The sequence below is a fragment of the Patiria miniata genome, unplaced genomic scaffold (genome assembly GCF_015706575.1).
Source record: "Patiria miniata isolate m_02_andy unplaced genomic scaffold, ASM1570657v1 HiC_scaffold_20, whole genome shotgun sequence".
Taxonomy (NCBI): domain Eukaryota; kingdom Metazoa; phylum Echinodermata; class Asteroidea; order Valvatida; family Asterinidae; genus Patiria; species Patiria miniata.
The window spans coordinates 15,148,452-15,169,089 of record NW_024037059.1 but is presented as its reverse complement, the minus strand read 5'-3'; the positions used below and the strand labels follow the sequence as shown (position 1 = coordinate 15,169,089).

The 20,638-nt window shown below is 39.2% G+C and overlaps 2 protein-coding genes across 3 annotated transcripts; one reads left to right on the top strand and one right to left on the bottom strand.

Annotated features, from left to right (window-relative positions):
* Positions 1–191: 191 nt before the first annotated feature.
* On the top strand, positions 192–7,312 carry LOC119727520 (exosome complex component RRP43-like). The gene is given in 12 exon segments (XM_038199422.1): positions 192–269; positions 410–446; positions 1,152–1,191; positions 1,194–1,214; positions 1,476–1,549; positions 3,160–3,205; positions 3,326–3,431; positions 3,670–3,715; positions 4,387–4,483; positions 4,907–5,027; positions 5,455–5,561; positions 6,026–7,312. Coding segments are annotated over 12 exon segments (837 nt in total). The 5' UTR covers positions 192–240; the 3' UTR covers positions 6,139–7,312.
* On the bottom strand, positions 2,107–20,606 carry LOC119727519 (transcription factor SPT20 homolog). 2 transcript variants are annotated; one of them, XM_038199420.1, is made up of 25 exons: positions 20,472–20,606; positions 19,408–19,498; positions 19,126–19,161; positions 18,474–18,538; positions 18,284–18,347; positions 18,053–18,173; positions 17,790–17,818; positions 17,512–17,547; positions 17,248–17,397; positions 16,925–16,978; positions 16,628–16,767; positions 15,776–15,926; positions 15,539–15,595; positions 14,934–14,987; positions 14,561–14,727; positions 14,113–14,145; positions 13,759–13,999; positions 13,349–13,460; positions 12,657–12,825; positions 12,410–12,492; positions 11,832–12,146; positions 9,961–10,319; positions 9,368–9,613; positions 8,450–8,702; positions 2,107–2,167 (listed from the first exon to the last, which is right to left on the bottom strand). In XM_038199420.1, exons 2-24 carry the CDS (start codon positions 19,408–19,410, stop codon positions 8,490–8,492), a joined length of 2,898 nt encoding a protein of 965 aa, XP_038055348.1. In that variant the 5' UTR covers positions 19,411–19,498; positions 20,472–20,606; the 3' UTR covers positions 2,107–2,167; positions 8,450–8,489. The 2 variants fall into 2 exon arrangements, with proteins under 2 accessions (XP_038055348.1, XP_038055347.1); XM_038199419.1 differs by lacking the exon at positions 2,107–2,167 and having other exon boundaries at positions 7,722–8,702.
* Between the last annotated feature and the right edge of the window lie 32 nt (positions 20,607–20,638).

Here is a 20,638-nt window from a genome sequence, read left to right as displayed (position 1 = left end):
TCCGAATGTGTTCCGTCAAAGCTTTACAAAATTTTCAATAAAGTACGGAATTTTAATGTTACTCTTCCTGGTATTTACACTTTCCCTTTTTATGTTTTGAAATTTAGCAGTTTTGGGAATCATTTTTGAAGAAAAGAGTGGCGATCGATCTACACGGTCCTTTCAATAAAGCCGGTGAGGCGATAATATACGGCTGTTTTATGATAATTGCAACTATGAACATGAAACAGTCCACTTTCGATGCACGTGAAGATGGCCGCCGATTTCAAGTGAGTGCACTGCAGACTGCAGTTTTTAAATGAAAAAAATCGTGTGCTTTTGGACATTAACTTTGTTTGAATATTAACGTTTATGACAATAGAATATTAAGGAATTATCTGTGTGTTTTTTCGCCTTTTTTGTCCTATAGGACTGCTCAACCAGTTGAGTACTACAGAAAGTTTCTGGTAAGTGAATTTCATCATTCACCATCACACGGTCAGTTATACAGAAATCACAGTGCTATGAAAATGACCTAGCTTGTGCTAGCTTAGCCCCATAAATGTGGCCAATTTACTGGACTACCTCCGTAAATGAAGGCCACACTTGTGGAACATGTACCTGAAAATGTAGAACTTTGTCAAGGTTTTGTTTTCAAATTGAGACTTTATTTGTACTTTATTTACGCTTTGATTAAACTAAGTCTACGTGTGATTGATTCGGGAAAGATTGTAGAGTTCAGGGAAAAAATGTTGCAACCTGACGCCACTTCTGAGATTGTGTAAAAAGTCTAACTTTATGGAGAGTCAAGAAAATTGTCTGAGACTCTGAGTATTTCCTAACATTTTTGCAATGAATGACCTTCATTGAGATGATTTATAAGAAAAAAGTAGCGTCAGGTTGCAACATTTGCATAGTTGTGTACAAAATCTGGGGAGTCATAAAGTTGGCTTATTGTTTCAACGAGCTGTGTACAATTTGTTGTTTTGGTTTTTTTTTCAACAATTACTTCAAATACTGTCAGTCCATTAAATGTTGGCCAACAGATAGTGCCAGTGGATGAAGCAAAGTCTCAAAGTTTCTCGTTTAGGAAGATTAAATTGTGCATGAAATTTGCACTAATTGGCAGGTAACCGTGTTTGAACAATTCTCCATAAATTATTCACAAACAGAAAGAAGATATCCGCCCAGATGGCAGAGAGTTGGGGAAATTCGCCCAACCATCCTAAATGTTGGTGAGTTATTGTCCAAGCAATTCCACATATTTTTATGACGTAGATCAAGTAGTCTGTTGTCTATAAAAACAAGTATTATAATTATCATTTCCTCGATAATTTCTTAAATATGGAGCAACATGTAGTTTTTCCCCTGTCTTTTAATTTATTCAACTGCTGCGATTGTCTTTTTGTTATTTAAAATTGGAGTGCACCTTATTTGGGTACAGAAAATGTGTTTTTGTTTACTTCATCTGTGGTGTATTTTCTTCCTTGAGTCAGGTTCCATAACAACTGCAGATGGCTCGGCACTGGTGAAGCTTGGGAACACGACCTGCATCTGTGGCATCAAGGCAGTGAGTGAATCCCCTAAAACATCACGTAGTTGCATTCCTGTTGCATCAAATAAGATATTTCACCCAGTAACTGCATGTTGAGCCTAAACGCTTTAAAGGGAAAATACAACATTTGCAAACATCGAAAAATAAAACGACCAAGTTTTTACGAAATACCTTACAGGATGTTGGTAAATGACAGTCTAAAGCATCCTGTAAAATTATGGCACCTGGTGTGAAGTCATTATCAAGGAAATTGTATTTTTGTATACATTTCCAACGGTGGTCAGCTGACCACCTTAGGAAAAACCTAACTATTTTTCACTACTGCTCAAAATTTACCATTTTCTTCAGTCCAAATTTTGTTTGCTATTGGTTTCATGTTCATGAATGGGTGCAGGCCAGCTAGACTGGTTCCCTTATGGTACAATTTTCCGGCATCTGTAAATTGATCCATTTCATCTTCAGTGGAGTCAGGGAACCAGACTACTTGAACGTTTTTGTTTGTCCTTGGTTTTTCCAGCATTTTCGAAAACAAAACTTCAAACATGTCAGTGTAACAATAATTTGATCTATAACCCCTCAAATAGTTCATTTCTGAAAATTAAAGCAAAAGCCAATGATGTACATTCCCTTTAACTTTCCTATGCAACATATCCACCTGTGCCAAGGTGTCCTTTTAGTCGAAATTAATCAAGTGACGTACTGTTTTAAACGGTTAAAGGGAATATACATCATTTGCTTTTGCTGTAATTTTCAGAAATGGTTGGAATTGGGGGGTTGGAAATATAAAGCAAATATAGTTACACTGACTTTTTGGAGGTTTTGGGTTCGAAAATGCTATAAAAACCAAGAAAAACGATCATTTTCCTGTAGTCTGGTTCCCTGACTCCATATAAGAAGAAACAGAGCAGTTTACATACATTGGGGAATTGTAAGGTTAGGGAACCAGTCTAGCTGGCTCGTACCCGTTCATAGGTTTGTAATCGATTGTAAACAAGTGCGATGGTCAATTGGGGCCAGTATTTGAAAAAAAAGCCAGTTGTTTCCAACGCTGATCGGCCGATCAGCGTTGGAAATTGATACAAAAATAACACTTTTCTTGAAAATGACAGTATACCAGGTGCCATAATTTTACAGGATGCTTTAGACTGTCATTTACCAACATCCTATTAAGGTATTTCGCAAAAACTTGGTAGTTTTATTTTTCGATGTTTGCAAATGTTGTATATTCCCTTTAAAAGCTCCCAGCCTACATATTGCAGGATTGACTGTTAATGTAACTTGATACAGCTATGCTTTGACTGTAGGTGATTGATAAGCCAGCTGTGCCTACAACTTGTCTGCTATTGTCTGTTGACTGAATTTGACTAGTCACAGTGCTTGCTTGAAATACGATCTGACTGTTGGCGACTAGCCTTTGTAAAATGCATGGCAGGGGAAGAGGATTGATTTTCAACTGTCTGTGACTGTTCAGATAGCAGGAGGGTTATTAATGCACTGATCAGTTCTATTGATTTTTAACACCAACATTACATGTACTTGTATGTAATCATGTTTTGACTTTATCTTTCTCTCTTTTCTGAGTGATCCGTGATTGCAATTTCTAAGATACCAACTTTGTTTTTCAGGAATTTTGTACGCCGAAAGAAGACCAACCAAAGTGTGGAATTATAGGTAAACAGATTTTCAATATCTTTTCTTGGCGTTTTGTCCATTCTCCTGGAGAGTATTGTTTTGCCTTAGACGTTATGCACAGTAATTGATGTAGCACCTGTTTGTACCCTATATTTCCAGTTCCCAATGTGGAGCTACCCCCGTTGTGTTCCTCTCGCTTCAAGCCAGGCCCTCCCAGCGAACAGGCTCAGGTTGTCAGTCAACTGGTTGCCGACGTCATCAGCAAGTAAGTCCATTTATCTGTCACTTGTTAGGACCTTAAAAAGTGGCATTTCATCAAAAACAGATCTGTTCCTAACGTTCTTTCTAATCCATTCATGTCCACTTTCATACGTCCTGAACATCCGAACCTGTGAATCTTTGCATGGTTAGAACTTTTTACCTCATACTTTTAGAGATACGTTTTCTTGCCTTGTAAATCTGTCGTAAATTTTAAAGCATATCTTGGGTTTTTTTTGTTACAGTGCCAGAAGCATTGATCTAGAATCTTTGTGCATTGTTGAAGCAAAGGTGAGCATACGTTTAGATTAATTAAAGGGACACTAGGTCCTGGAACAGCCCAATTGGGCTACAAAACGCGCTTTGAACGAGATTATGTTGATCGGAAAGAACATTTAAAACTAGGATAGAAACATCCACACAACTATCCTTTAAAAACTGGGCGTTTTTGTGTTATTCCTGTATTATGCGTGCGAGAACGAATTTCGGAGTCCACTTTTGCGACCCCATAAATTTGAGCCGTTTGGATGCTAGTTGTGATTTTATTCGTACGCCTGAGTGTTCCCCTTTTGCGGACGTTGAAGAAACCAATTTTTTTTTGCATTGGTGATTGGTCACCGCAGTGTTCCCGAGACACACAAACGTGTATATCGTACACTGTATGAGAACGACATGAAAAGCGTATGCGTACTCCGTCGTGTCCGATTTAAACAACCGGGTTTTTTCCGTCTTTTCTCGGGAATGGTAAGACATTAGGTTGGTTTCCTTTCAACCACATGTTTGAAATAGGATAAGTAAACAATCCAAAACATGAAATTTTCGGGGATTTCAGGACCTCGTGCCCCTTTAACCAAAGACAAACAAAATCATTGCCCACATTTACAGATCTACTCCATCTGGTCTGTCCAAGTGCATTTACTATCATGCCCCGACGCCAAACTTTTTCTTCTTTTTGTTTGCAGCTATGCTGGGTGTTGTTCTGTGACATTGTATGTCTTGACTATGATGGGAACATAGTAGATGCCTGCCTGGTAGCACTTATGGCAGCACTTAGAAATGGTGAGTTGGACAGAATCTGTGACCAAGCCTAATTTTACATTTAAGCCCATTTTTACATTCAGTCTTTACAATTACATGTATATGTTTGTAAATTTGTTTTGATTGAGGTAGGCCATAAGTAGATGATTTGCTGTTCCAATTCTTAACCACTTCGCGCCGGGATTATATTGACATTGACCGGACCCAGGCGCGGGATTGTTTTTCACAAACCTCGATGCCAGACAGTTTCAGGTCGTCATCTGTGGGTAGCACACCCTGATATTTCCAGCCTCGCTCGCTGCGAGCGGGTTGCAGACAGATATTTCCGGCCTCGCTCATTGCGTGTTTATCCATCATCCGTTCCGAATACCAAAAACTCTGCATGTATACACGTCATCTGACCTGTACTGTTTAATTGGCTTTTTCTTTTCACTAATATTGTAGTGTTGCTACCAGAGGTGACTATAGATGAAGACACGCAGCTTCCAGTCACGACGTCAGACAAGACGCTGCCCCTCACCATCCACAACACACCTGTGGCTACCACCTTTGCCATCTTTGACGAGTGAGTAACCTGCCTTTGTTTTTTTTATTCCCAGACCAAAAAACACCAACCCCAACAAGTTCTTCATTTTGTTAGCTTTTGTATGTTTGCACACAACCTAGCCTTTTCACAAATCAACTCTCTACTTATTCATTCTCTTAATGACAATTAAATGTGATACGATCAAGCTAAATGAGTCGTTTGTCGGGAATACAGGCCAAAATAGGGCCACTTCATCACATCACTTCATCACATCTCTTGGTGTTCCGACTTCCATATTTTTGTAACTAAAGATGGTATCAGCATGCGGTTTTCACAGCAGTAATGCTGAGATTGAGCTCTTTTGAAATCTGTAATAAAAATTTTTTTGACCAGGGTTGACAAACGACTCATGTAGCTCGATTGCATCACAAATGATATTCAAAACTCCCATTCTCTGTGATTGCAGTTCTATTTTACTGGCCGACCCAACCAATGAAGAAGAATGCATAGCAACTGGTGAAGTGACCATCGTGGTGACTGAGGATGAGAGACTTCATGCAGTACACAAACCAGGTAGTATTTTTTATAAGCACCTGTAAGTTGATGCTTTGTAATTTTTGATTACTAACCTTAACTCTAACGTACCTGAATCCATCAAAATCCATACCCCTGTTGGAGTATTTCGGCGGAGTCAGGATACCTCCATATTTAAAAAGTTGGGAGATTTTGATGGATTCAGGACAGTAAGCCTAGCGGTACTGCAGGATTTTGATGGATTCAGGATACCTCCATATTGAGCAGTTGGGGGACTTCGATGGATTCAGGATCTCAACAGTTTAACTCCTTGGCTATATGTTTGGTGTGTATGAGGTGTATGTACTACACGGGTGGATTCTGATGCACTCAGGACACCAACATTTTTTGCATGACAATCGATGGATTTTGGCGGATTCAGGATACTTTCTAGTAAAAATACCCAAGGGGTTAGGGTTAAATGACCAGAAACTATCGATTGACCTTCTCTCTTTCGCCTACAGGGGGCAGCCCACTATCTGCTGACCAGCTACAAGACTGCATCACGAGAACACAAACCCGATCCCAAGAAGTACAGAGGCTGATACAAGACACAATTATCAGTGTAGAGAGATGAAAGAAGTCAGGTTTTTTATTGTTTTATTGTCTGAAAAGGTTCAGATATTACATTTTTTTCTTTTTAACCCCTAAAAAGTTGTTAAAGATTCAAGGTTTGTGCTCGGCAAAAAAAATATAATGCACAATTTTTAGGGATTCTCGCATGTCACACTTGATAAGGAATCAAAATATTTCTGCCAAACCAGGTGGATTAATTTTTACTTTATTAATTTCTTTACTTGAGTTTATTTCAGGGCCCCCTCAAATATTGAACATTTCTTTAACATTTAGTGTCATTAATGGTCGATGAAATGTCTAATTGTGCAGCGTGAAATAAAACAAATACTTTTCTATACATAAATTTGTTCATGTGCTTGTTCACTAGTGCCTTACTTTGTTTCAAAATACAATTGAGTACAAGTTTCAGAATTTGTTGACAACAGAATTTTATAAATGTTAATATCAGATTTTTTGCAGGTTCTTAGCATTTGAAGTTCTCCCTCCAATGTTTTCATTCTTCCTGCCACAATGCGATAAAAATAAACATTCAAAAATATAATTGAGGAAACAAGGTGGCTTTAATCGAAACTTAAGCACACAAACTGACAAAACCCTACAAATTGGACTATAAAAATGCTTCTCTGTTCCGTAAGCACCAAATTGAGAAAATCTTATTTCTTAAGACCATTCTGACAAAATCCTTTATCATGTCTGGGTAACCTTTTTCATACATGTTTTATTTGTACGCTTGAAATTCAGCAGGTCATAAACGGCTAATTTTAGTTGAAGCTGAACTATCATTTTTTTACCAGTAAGTAAAAAAAAAACCAATTATTTTCTCTCTAAAAAATTGGAAATGAAGGCCTTTTCTACACACTGGATTTACATGCAACAACCAGAACTTGTGTCTTCACTGAAATTTATGGTAAAAAAATGATATATAAAATCCAAATTGTAAAAATTCAAGCTGAAACACTGTTGATCAACATTTTGATGCATAAAAAATGTATAAACATGAACCATTTACACTAACATCTCGTATCTGCTGTAAGTTATAAATGACATTACCACTGAAATTTATATAAAAATCTTCATTACTGAAATGTCCATGATTACGAATACCCATTCTTCATCTACTATACTTGACGAATTCACTGGTGCATTTATCTTCTATAGTGCATAATAAGTTCTAAGAAAAAATACTACAAGTGTCAATACTTTCGAGAAGAAAAATAAAATATACTATAAAAAGGCAACGTATGCAGACTGCATATTCTGAACATGTACTTGATAATTACTCTTGTGCAAACTGTACACTGTGAATATGAAAACAATTGCACACATATTTATCAAATCGGGCGATTCACAATGCAGTGCGCCACCAAGAGTTTGCCACGGAGAGTTCATTTTTCCCAGTGCATTGTGGGAGATGGTCGACAAATTCGCAGCGCGGGACATTTGAAATTGTTGGTTTTTCCAGTCAGTAGTTTCGTAAGCGTATGATTCGAGTATCTGTTTGCCCTTTTGTTTTCTTTTTATCAATATGGTGTTTTTTTAAAGGCGGCAGAACGCTTTGCCCAAATCTATAACAAATTAGCTCAAGTTGTCTACTGACACTCATTCAAATTGTTCATGTTTTGTCGACCACAAACTTGAAAAATAGACTCTCCATGGCAAACTCTTGGTGGCACACTGCATTGTGAATCGCCCGAATTACGTAGCATTCCAGAACGTCGTCTGCTTTTGCATTTTCGGCGAGCATTTTCTTGTGAATATTTACATACGAAAATTTGAAACTGGAAAATGCACTCACATTTTACCACAAAGCATTGACAACAACGCTGTATGTGGTTTGTTTCGTACAGTCTCACCTAGATTTAGCAGGGATGGACACACATTGCACTGTGTAAACTTATCTTGTTCAAGAATGTACAGTTAACTAGCCCTTTTGGCATGTAAATACCATCCAAGTTAACCAGTTTGCGCCGGATGACGTGTATACACGCAAAGGTTTTGCGGTATTCGGAACGGATAACAGATAAACACGCAGCGAGCGAGGCAGGGAATATGAGTGTGCTGCCCGAGGGCGATGGCTTCAACCCGCCTGACATTGCGGTCGAGTGAAAAGTAATCCCGCGCCTCGTTCCGTTCTTGTCAAAATATTACCAGCGTGACCTGGTTAAACAGAAACGGACCAGTTGATGTACTGTACATGTACCAATATAACTTTATAACACATGTATATATGGCAAAGTGAATTGAGCATAAATTGTGTCGAAGAAGCAATGTGACCAGTATGCAAATTAAGCTCGGGAACCGAACCTGTTTAAACAGAACCGTTTTGCAGCCCACCAGCGAGACGTATGCACTTCACTTTGGTGGAGTTGGCGTGGTTCTTTTCTTGCTTTTCCCTTTGCTGCTGGCTGCATGTTGCTGTTGCTGCTGTTGTTGCTGGCGCAGTAGCAGTTGTTGCTGCTGTTTCTGGAAAGCCAGCTGTGCATGCAAGTGCTGTTGCTGTTGTTGTTGTTGCTGTAGGGCTTGCTGGTGGGTGGTGGTGAGCTGAGGTAAGCCCGCTTGTAGACCCTGGATGCGGGTAGCGAACAAAAAAGCGATGAGTGAAATCACTGATTACCGATTTTCCACAAACTTGCAGTTTTTCTAGGCTGCAGGAGTTTGTTATAGGGAGGAAAATGTGAAGGCATTGCATGGTTTTCTAGGGGTTAGTGAGCTATCTGCACATGAAGTGTTGACTGTGTATGGTTCACATCAAAATATTGAACCTTGATTTTGCTTGAAATTTGTATTTTCCACTTCTTGAAGTGGTTTAACATGTATCTGAAGCTGCCACGATCTGTCATCCACGAAACTAGTTAGTCAATAACATTTGAAATTCGCACTTAAATCATGTTGAAGTCAGTAATGCGTTTGCTTAATATAAGAATGTTGTTTTTGAAAACCTAAGTTCTTGTAAAAGAACAGTAAACTAAATTTCATAGTTTTGACAAGCTATTTACAGCTGACGCTGACAAACATCTTCAGATTTATTTTAGTTAATCTGATTCTTTAGGACGAGCAAAGATATTTAAGCAGAATTGGACCTGTGATCCCGATTCCACTGTACTAGTAACAATCCACCCCTATGTTCAAATACTCGTAAAATATACCTCAATTTCTTGTGCTACCTGATGTTTATCATACCGTTAATTTTGTCAGTTTCCCCCATGTCTCCAAATAATAGTTCGTGTTACCTGAATCGCAGTTAGCTGTGACAGGACAGTAGCAGTCTGTGATGCTCCCAGCGTGGGGACCACGGTGTTCTTAGCCCCCACGCTACTACCAGCCTGCTGCTGTTGCTGTTGCACGTTTCCCCCTTGCCGCTGGGACTGGCTGGCTGCTGTGGACTGCTGCAGCTGTTGCTGTAGTTGCTGCTGCAACTGTTGGTGGATTCGCTGCTGCAGGGTTGCATTGTAGATAATGGCCTGCTGCTGCCCTTGCTGCAATATTAAAAACAAATAAACATTTTGGAGTAAGTACTAAAACACAACTTTATCCTCATGTTGATACATGGGTACTTTTTTCTAAATACGAATCTGAATATTGACAGCTCATTCTGTTCTGCTTAAGCTTCAAAAGTAATTTCTCTTGTGTATTGTTTCCATCAGTTTTATATTTAATGACTGAAAAAAGCAGTGCTCACTAAAAACAAATATCAATTGAAAACTTGTACATGTAATTCTAAAACATTACATTTTCTTTATATATTCAAATGGCATCTCCAGGGAAAGTAAGTCATAAAAAAATACTTTCTTTTTCAACATTGATGTTAGACAATAAAACCTACTGGAAGCAGTGACAGTGGCCCCTGAGTTCTCAGCCCACCAGATCCCTTCAGCTGCGCCAGCCTGGCAGGTGAGATGCCTGTCGCTGCCGCTAGCTGCGCTCCCGTCGACAGACTCACCGAGCTGGTCCCCAGCAAACCTCCCTGGCCAGCATTGATGATGTTGATGGGTCCCGTCAGGAGACCCGCGGGGGTGGATATGATACCAGCCTGGGGTGGTGAGGATGTCGTGGTGGTGGTGAGACTAGAAGTCACAGCGGCGGTTGTGGTGGTGAGATTGATCACGTCTGAGGGGAAGCCGGAGAGAGTAGTCATGACACTGATGGGTGAGCTGATCAGACCGCCGGCCGTCTGCACAAGACCTGTGGATCAAAGAGGTGAATGTTAACAAAACATTTTCGTGATCAGTAAAATAGAACACATCATCCGAAGACAAACTATTGCCTTAGGTGAACTTCACTTTGCAAACTTTCAAATCTTATCTGCTGGTTCTGACTTTTGATGAATACAGTAGAGCCACTAAACTTCATAGTTTAAGGGGAATGTACAACATTTGCTTTTGCTGCAATTTTCAGAAATAAATGAATTTCGAGGATCAGTATGTTATAGCAAAAGTTGTTAAAATGACTTGTTCCACGTTTTGGGCTTGTAGATGCTGGAAAAAACCAAGAAAACCAATCGTTTTCTTGTAGTCTGGTTCCCTGACCCCACTTAAGATGAATCGGAGCAATTTATAGACTTTTGGGTATTGTAAGGTCGGAGAATCAGACTAGAAGGCTTGTACCCCTTCACAGGTGTGTAATCACTTGCAAATAAAATGCGGAATAACTAATTAGGAAAATTAGGAGCAGTTTTTAAAAAAAGCCAGTTTTCTCCAACGCTGGTCGGCCGACCAGCGTTGGAAAAATAACATTTTTCTTGAAAATGTCAACACTTCAGGAGCCACGATTTTACAGGATGCTTTAGACTGTCATTCTCCAACAATCCAGTTAGGTATTTCGTGATAATTTGATCATTTCGTTTTGTGATGTTTGCAAATGTTGTATCTTCCCTTTAACCCTTTCATGCCCACATTGTTTATTGACTTGGCTCTCCCCAGGACCGAATTGTTTGCTCAGTCATGCGGAAATCACTAGAGCGTGAACAAACTGACCACAAGTCCAAAACTTACTTTTTTCAACCCAGATTTTCACTGCCAAGAAGTGATTAAAATCATAGGTGTTGTGTGTAAAGTTTGTTCCTTGAACCTTACTCTTTTATCTGATGTAAAATGAAGTCCATATGCGCAAATATAAGAAAGTTATGCCTTTTTGTTCATCTGGTCCCATTTATCAAACTGCAAGCCATTTTACCACATGACCAAATGGCACTCCATACCTCAAATTGTGCATGGATACTTCTGAAGCACTTTTCTCATTTTTTTGTAATGGTAACCCTATAAATAAACTACACCATTAGAAAGATCCGAAAACACTCTTTCAGCTAGTATATGGTTGATGTATGGGCGGCCAAACATATCAACATACCGACTTTCTGAAAAGTAGTGAATATATCTGTGTTGAGGGTGTTTTGTGTGTGGTTTCCTGGTCGACTAAAGTCGCCCATGGGAACCAGCAGGGGGGTAGTTCTTGTCGACAAAAGTCGCCCATGGGAAGGAAAGGGTTAAGGCATTTTCCAATTGTTTCCGAACGGCATAAACTCGGTCACCAACCAAATCAACAAATGAATGGGGAGATCACATTTGATTATAATGCAGGACATATACTTGATTGTTGGTTTTATTAAACAAGTGTCAAATGCAAGAATATTTACACCATGTGCAATACAGCTTGAGAACTTCTTTTTTTCTGTAGAGCCCAAAAAACCCATGATACCTGCTTGTGAAGGAGCAACCAGTCCCATGGAAACCGGCACAGCAATACTGCCCCCGCCAGCCATGGTGATTGTCACCGCCACGCTGTGAGGCAACAGCCCTGATTGGCTGTTCACTATGCCGGTGGGCGTGGTCACTCGTCCAGTCACGCCCTCTAGGGTAGGTGTGGTCACTCGCCCGGCCACGCCCTCTAGAGTAGGCGTGGTGACACGGCCTGGGATGGGGAGGATGCTAGGGGAAGGCGAGGCGGGTGTGACTGGGGCTGATGGAGTTGAAGATGGAGGAGGTGTCGGAGGCGGGGCCATGGAGCCAGATACTGTATAGTAAAAGGACAGGATTGAAATCACATGAATATGCATGAAGGAATATATGTTTAACAATTAGCTTTCCACAAGAATACGTGGCACACTATCGAAATCAAAGGGCCTACGCAATAGCCTTGTTTTGAAGTAATCATTTTTGTGTCTCATTTTCTTCTTATTCAGTCTTTTTATGTACATTTCTAAGGTGAGTCTTATTTGTTTTATGCAAATAGACTATCCATATTCATGAGCAAAACGGGGGTTGTCTGCAACTTACATGGGGATGAGGCTGGTAGGGAAGTTGGAGTTCCTTGAGGTGAAGCCATCATAATACTGCCATCTGGAGGGGCGCTGCTAGCCCTAGAGAAGAACACAAAAAACTTATGTTTCTATGCAAATATGTAAAGTGCTTTTGGTCCCAAGCTGGTCATGTCTGATTACCTTTGAGAGATTCCTTTAGAAGAGATTATCAGTTGTTCAAGAAAACATTAAAAAAAACAGTAAGGTTATGAAATCAGTTTTACCTGGACAGGTTAAGGTATGCAGGTGGCTGTCTGCCTGCTTTATGACGCCCGCTGCTGAGTGGTGGGCTGAGTATAGGCACAGTTGGTTGAGTCTGAAGCTGCTGCTGTTGCTGCTGTTGCTGCTGTGCTGCTGCAGCAAGGGCTATTGTACTTGCAGGAAACAGTTGACCTGTAAATCAAAGTAACACCAATTTATTACACACTTAAATCTGCTTTTCTGACTCATTAAGGACATAATCTTTGGGGCAGTGTTTCCCCCTGCCCATTCAAACATGAGGTGGCCCACCTCGCTACTTTCGGTGGCCACCTCACTTAATTTTTGCCAATATCACCACCTCGCTGTGAATATTTACAATATCAGTTGAAACATTTTCATTTTGTGTAATTTATGAGCGTTTTCCTTGACCTCCATGTATCAAGAACTCACAATTTTGATGTGTTTTTGGAATCATCGTGTATTTTTTTTTAGCGCTGCATTCTTTTCAGTTTGCAGACTGTAAATTTAGTTTCAATCATCAATTTGAATTGTTACCACCTCGCTCAGTTCATTAGCCAGGGGAAACACTGCTTTGGGGTGGGTGTATGGATAGAATACTGGTTAAAATTTTTGAAACACCCATGATTTCACTTCCACAAGGAACTTAATAGGATTTTTGATTCGGGCATTTGGGTCTATCCTGGTTTGCTCTCACCTGGAAGTGAAGTCTGTGTGACTGGGCTGGCGAGGCTTGGGTTCAGGCTACCTGAGTTGTTGATGCCGAGAGACAACCTGAGGGTGTTGCTGTCTGGCTGCCCAGGCTCCGTCTGCAAAAGGTCAAAGGTCAGAATCATATTTGAAAATAACTTGCCATACCATCTTGCCATGATTTCACACTACGTGATTTTGTCATGGGCTGCAACAGGGAATTCTGTATAAGTAGTAACTGTTGGCCAAAATACTTTGCAATTCTAGTACACCAAGACATCGTATATTGTTAAAGTCAAGTCCACTAATATTTTCTGAAGGGTAGCTTGTGTATAATGCTACTAGATTTTGTGACATCAGAAACTTTACATCTTTCAAATGTTTTGACATGATTCTAAATACTTATTTATTCCATACCTTGATGGAAATACCAGCGTTCTGTCCCGTCTGGTTATTGCTGTTGTTCTGCTGCAGTGAGGCCTGCATTGCCGTGCTGCTGCTGCTGCTATTGCCAGCTGCACTTCCTTGTGTTGCACTTGCCGCTGACGGCCCAGGCATGGCGTTGTTGGCGTACTGGTTCTGGCCGGGTACTATGCGAGTAATCTTGACCTGACGACGACCTTCTTCGGTGAACAAGTCTCGGAACTGATGCAAATACCTACAGTGACGAGATATTTATTATCAATCAAGTATTTTCTTAACAATTGCCATTTTTCGGTTAGGCATAACCAACTTCCTATTTTAATAACATGAATTAAAATGTATACTTACATTTGTGCATTTTTAAATGAACCAAGTGGAAACCTGTAGTAAAAACAATTCAAACATATCAGTTAATATCTCAAAATCACCAAAAATGAAGACTCATTTAGTGCTTGCTTGGGTGGCATAAAAAGGACCAAAAATTTGGAGTGTTAAGTTACAGGAGACAATCAGAACTGAGTGATGGAAAGCGAAAAGGCAAACTGTAAAATATTTTTAAATGGTCTGGATTTTCCCTTGGATGGCTAGAATATTGTGGAGGGAATAAGCCAACTATCTACAAAACATACAAATATAAAGTCTTGTTCCTGTCCTCTTGTTTGAAATGCTAGAGAAAGGAGAGAACCAGCCTATCTTTGCATACAAAATATACAAAAGCTTGGTCAAGTTCCCGGCCCTTCTTTGCTAATGTTGTTAGGCCACGTAGCACTCGTTCGTTCACACACAAACCCAATACCTGCATGTGACCCCTGGCCTCTTGCCCTCATGAATATTGTAGTCCCGGTCATAGTACAGCTCGCCCACGTAGCTCTGGTCCTGCTGGTGCTGGTGGATGGAAACGCGGGCGTAATGCACCTTGCCGTTACCCCTGTCTGTCTCGAGAATCTCCTCCACTGTTGCTGTCTACAAATGTTAATCATAAAACGATGATGCTTTGAAGACAAATACCAGACATAATAACACAAATGCGAGCAGAATCTGTACAGTACATGAACTGTACAGTATTATGACTATTAGGGTACATAGTTTTCCATCTTGACTGCTGTTTTGTCTTGATTGCTGTTGTTTGACAACAATAAAAAGCACTGCTGATTGTTTATTGTACTTACAAGTGAATTATCTTTTGGTCTTGGTCTCTCTTGACATGTAGCATGCTGCTCAACCTGTTACAGAAAATCAAACTTGTTCTTTTCACTAATGGCAATGGTAATAGTTATTAAAATACCTGAAATGTGATTTTTTTTTTCTTTTATCAAAAAGCAAGTTTTTTTGGTTTATTTTATAAAAAAATAACTATTAAAAATGTAAAGTATGGCAACCAGAATGTTGAATTTTTACATACATGTACAAATGTATACTGCAATTCAACATACTGGTTGCCATACTTTACATATTTAATAGTTATTTTTTTGTGAAATAAAACCAAAAAACTTGCTTTTTGATACATGTATGTAAATAGTTAGTACAATTTGAGCAAACTTAATACATGTATTGAGAAATAATGACCTGTTTATGCAAGAATGGTTCAACAGGTTTTTTTCTCAGGTTCTTTTCAGAACCTCACATCTTCAAAAGAGTTATTCTCCACGGTGTCCCCGCAAATTCCACCTTATTGATCTCCACCATGCATAGCTTCAAGTCTTACTTTAATGGTTCAACAGGTTTATTGGAGAAGGTGCGTATTTGTCACCGTTTTCAACATTGAGGAACTCACCATGGAAACATCTGCAGCTGTGTGGTCGATTTCTCTCTGCCGCCACATATCAACACACTGTTCAAGCAGAAAAAAAGAACGGAACAAATATAACTCAGATACAAACAAAACTCCCTCATAAAAATTTTGCTGTACTGCTGTTCTTTTTACTCTCTTGTGTTACTCTCATATATTATATTTTAGAGAGGGTTTCTGGCCTTTTGTTTTTGGGTCATTCCAATAGAAACATTCTCATACCGTCTTGCCAACTTTCAAGTTGACAGGTACAGCCGGCGTCCTGTCCTTGCGACGGGAGAGGAAGTCAATCAGACCTAGCTCCTTGGGAGCAGGCAGGGTCTTGAGAATAGCCTGCCGTGACCTCATGATGCGAGAATGCCTCTTCATACACCTGTCGGTAAAACAAGTTTTTGTAACCTCACAATCTACTTTTAATGTGAAACACTTTCTTTAATCAACACGTGATTCTTTACAGTCTGTTTTTATTGCCACTTCATGAAGGAAAACTTGAAATTGTATGATTAACTGTCCATATACAATTAACTAAAATGTTGCTTACATTAAATACAGATAATTAGTGGCCATCTAGTGTAGACCAAAGTTTTTGTAAGTCCTAGCTCCTAGGATAATGAAACCTAGAGACCAAAGACAAATTCTTCTAGAACTTAAAGCAGGACTGTTCTTATCAGAACAAAAACTACTTAGCGAAAGTTGATAATAAGCAGGACAGGTTCTTTTCAGAACTAAATATCTTCTAAGCAGTAGTTATTACCACATGGTGTTACCGCAAACCGAAACGATACCGATACTCCAACAAGCAAAGCCTCAAATCTTATATGAAACCTAACTCCCTTGGTTTTTGGGCTAGGAACTTTCCGGAATCCTGTGACAATCACCCACAGGAAACTAATGGCAGTTCTTTGTACCTTAAAATTTTAAGGCACATCAAGTAAAATGTAAAGTGACATTCGATTCTACCTTCATCAATCCTTCCTCAAAACCGCCTTGAAGGATCTCGGAGAAATAGGGTGAAAGACAATCGTATCTTTATTGATCCTGTCGTTTTTTTTTTATAGGACTTTGTCACGGTACCTTTTGAGTGGTCTGCCGTTTAGCCTATGCCTGTCTTGATGTACTTTATTCTCTATACAGGTGACTGCTATAGACGGCTCTAAGCAAAGAGGCTCTTGGGTGGCTAGGAGTAACTGGCTCTCAAGATGAAGCTTCTCGTCCTTCAAGACAAAGAAAGAGATGTGAAATCACTTACAAGATTTTTAAGTCTGCCATCAAAAGATTGCACAATTGGTATGTTGAATACATTATTCTCAGATTAATATAAAATACCCTGAAAAAATTTAAAAGAAAGTCGAAGGTAAGTCATCAACTTACATTTGTGAATCTTTGGCCTTCATTCACGATGGAGTTTATGTCACAAAGCAAAGTCTGAAATGAATGGTTAAAAAAACATTATTGTTCAGATCTGCAAGTGAACGACAGAATAAAATGAAATCAGTGAAATCAGTTGAGAAATCTGATATACTGATTTGGAAATGACAACTCAAAAATAGCTGAAAAATTTAGTAGCCCTTCATTAACCTTGATCGTTACCTAAATAGCACCCTCTTAAGTGAATGCGCACATTTTGTTCCCTATTGTGCACATGTCTCCACAGGGCACCGTGGACCAGATCACTGAGCAAGTAACACACTCACCTGAGCAGTTGGTCTAAGCAGCACGTAGCGCGTGGTGTAGTTCTGTCCGTTCCCTGACTGCCGGTAATCCCTGACCTCGGTGATGACGCAGCCGTTGTAGAAGATGTTGGCCTGAGATTTCTCCAGCAGATCCACAAGTACTGGCGGAAGCTGGAAAGACAGACCCATTGTTTTAAATAAACACTCACATCTCAAGAAACAGAACTATGTGTACATATTAATTCTTAAAAACATTGTGATCATTTTAACATGAATTATATTTACCTCTTCTGCATCCAGGTACTCAAGAAGCTCGGATTCCTGTAGTCATGGAAAATACAACAAACTTGATCAGGTTATTTATTACTTTATAAAAAGCAGACAAGTATTTGAATGATTCGTTTCATCCAGGCATATTCTGATCAAAATACTGGTGGTGCTAATATGTAACACATCACCAGAATAGTCGACTCATTTTTGTATTGTCATTTTGATCAAGATCTACAATCCATCTTTTTCATATTATATAATAATGATTTTAATTGTCGCAATTAAAATCTTACCTCATAAGGAAGCCTCATAGTTTCTGTCTCTGCAATGAAGAAAAAAAAGGTACATCAGTCAGTCAATTGAAGCTAAAAACACACATTTGGTTCAAGAAAAGATAACCTTTAACTCTTATACCCTAGCATCAATAAAATAGATTTTTCCAGCTTTTACACAAATGATGTGTAGGTCACACAGTACCTCAATGTTGACAGTTTAAGGGGGCAGCAAATGATGCTTGCTCCAAACTCCAAAAAAAGTTGATTCTTTTTTGACCTACCTGCCCCGTTTTCTCCTCGCAGCATGAGCGAGTAACCATCGCTGCCAAGGCTGACAATCAGACATGTCAACTTCTCTCTCTTGGCAAGCTTGTCGAGAAGATGCACTCCGGTCTTCAAGTGCTGCAGATAACGGAAAAACAAAATACCATTATTAACCAAATCATACTTCCCTGTTAACCATTTGCAAATAAAAACTGACAATATTCACAGCTCGTCGGAACGTATCTAACCTTATTGCCTGACTTGCTACACTCTTCTGCATACAGCTCATGAAGTCTGTGCTGAAGTGACTTCCTGTAAGAGAATTGTAAAAATGCAACTGTAATATTTTGAAAGTAAAAACCCTGATAAATGTAATGATAAATTAAAAGTGAACCGGAACACTTTGTATGAGTTTTGCAACACTCACAGATAACGTACCATTTACTGTTCCCGACTGATTTTGGCGGCTTTTGGGGTTTGTGTTCAACTTGCTGCAGAATGGCCTGAAACAAAAAGAGAAATATAAGAGTAAGGCCAAAAAAAAAATATTCGGTCTCTGGTCAGACCAAAGTTCCGGAATTGATGCGGCCACGCGGTTTTTTTTTTTTTTTTAAAGCTTGGATTGTACAGACAAGGTGGGTACTATTTTGCTTTTTTTGTGTCCTCATGTACATCGGTGTCCTCCATAATTTGCCTTGGTGCTTTCGATCATTTGCCTTGGTGCAATTTCCCTTTCCTTGGTGCTCTTTGGTAAAAAAAAAATGAGGAGGTGCGGAAATAGAGGGCGCTGTTGGAGCTACCGCGGAACATTTTGTAAAAAAAAAAATCGACGCGCATGATTAAAATCGACGCGCGCGCTGACCAGAGACCGACTTATTTTTTTTTTGGGCCTAATCTCAAATTTATGGACTTTAGCAATGGGTTGATATTCGTTTCAGAAACAAGTTCTGTTTTCCGTCGATGCTTCGGTTCTGCCACACATTTAATCGACAAGTTCAGCAGGAAATTATCGGGTTCAAAAATATTAGGTTTTTTTTAGAAAATCATTCTGAAAGACAGTTTGATCATAATTTAAAGTGTTTAGACAAACCTCAGCCTTCTGTATGGCCTCTTCCATTTCTGATGTCTGGGGAAAAAAGGAAAAGAAAAATCATGGAAAGAATTTGAAAAAGGTGAAATAATCTATTACTAAGATGGGCAATAAATACTGAGCAAACATTCTTACATAAATTTACAAACATTTGACATTAGAAACAAGGCAAGGAGTGACATTAATGCAACGTGTTTGTTCTAATTCTAAAATTGAATGTTTCTAAACTTAAAACATACTCTCATATTGTTTGTATCTGACAAATGCTACAATCAAACTCACCATCTTTCTAAGAAAACGGACGATCTATCCATCTCTCTAATGTCACAAAGGTGCAAGTAACTGGGTTTCCTGAAGCTGTTTCTACAGATCGCTGTAAAAAAAAAAAAATTATCGTGTGATGAGTAAACTTGAAATCATCCCAATTTTTAGTCACAATGAAAATAAAATATTGGAATTACAAAATGGAAGTGTCTATATTACCGTGAACCGGTCCCGAATTTTTCCGTTCTTAATCTGGCACATACTAGCCCAAGTGGACTCCCATACCGCACTATGTTAGTCGTAATGCAAAGAAGAGGGCATCCAAACTAGGGCCTGGCTAAACTGCATACCAACTTGAGTGCTTTGGTATCTCGATTCGTTAAATACTTGACTACCATGTCAAAGGTCCCGGGATCAAATCCGTGCTATGTCAAACCTTATTTTTTTCTCCTGGTTTGTTCTTTTAAGTTTTAATTATAGGCCCTAACTGTTAGGTTCATTTACTTTTATGTTTTTAATGAAATCCTACTTTTTATTGAACTTGATTTCATTTCTTCTTTGTAATCTGTGGCTTTGAACTTGAAGGATATTTTTTTAAAGCGAAATACAGTCCGAGAACCATTCACATGATTCAGTTGATAGTCTGGTTCCAACTTCCAAGAGCCAAAGATCCTGACGTTGTATAGTCAGGGAATCAGACAGTCGACTGCCGTAACAATAGCCACTGCGTAAAATTACATAATTTCAAAAAAATTTCAAAAATAATAATTAAAATTATGGGCGATTTTGCCTCAGATTATTTTTGCTTTGAACTGGGATCATTTGTTATGAACATGCATGAATTTGTGATTAAAAATTCTAAGGAGTAAGAGGAATGAGCGTGTAGTTTGATTATTACGCGCAGTTTGTGTGCGCTCTGCACATCGTCATGATCGACACGAGCATGTCAAGTCAAGACAGTGTTACAGACAAATGTCAGAAACGGACGGAATAGACTTAAATTTCAACTGACATTTTCACAAAATTGAGTGAAATGTCAGTTACCGATCTAGGTGCTCTACAATATAAATACGTTCAATTACCTCGATCTTGATAAATGCTTCAAATGTGATCAGTCTTCTCATCAAACTATGACGTTTTGAGTACAGCTTTTCACTGTTTGACACAAATCATGTGTGTTGCTGGACGTCCATCTTTGTTTACCGGCATGCATTGCGGTAAACACGGAGGTCAACTGAGGTCACTTTCT

Coding starts and splice junctions, on each gene's coding strand:
- LOC119727519 (XM_038199420.1), bottom strand. Junction 17,819..18,052: donor GCGAGGAGAAAACGGGGCAG/GTAGGTCAAAAA, acceptor TCTTCATTGCAG/AGACAGAAACTATGAGGCTT. Junction 16,979..17,247: donor TGCTTAGACCAACTGCTCAG/GTGAGTGTGTTA, acceptor CATTCATTTCAG/ACTTTGCTTTGTGACATAAA.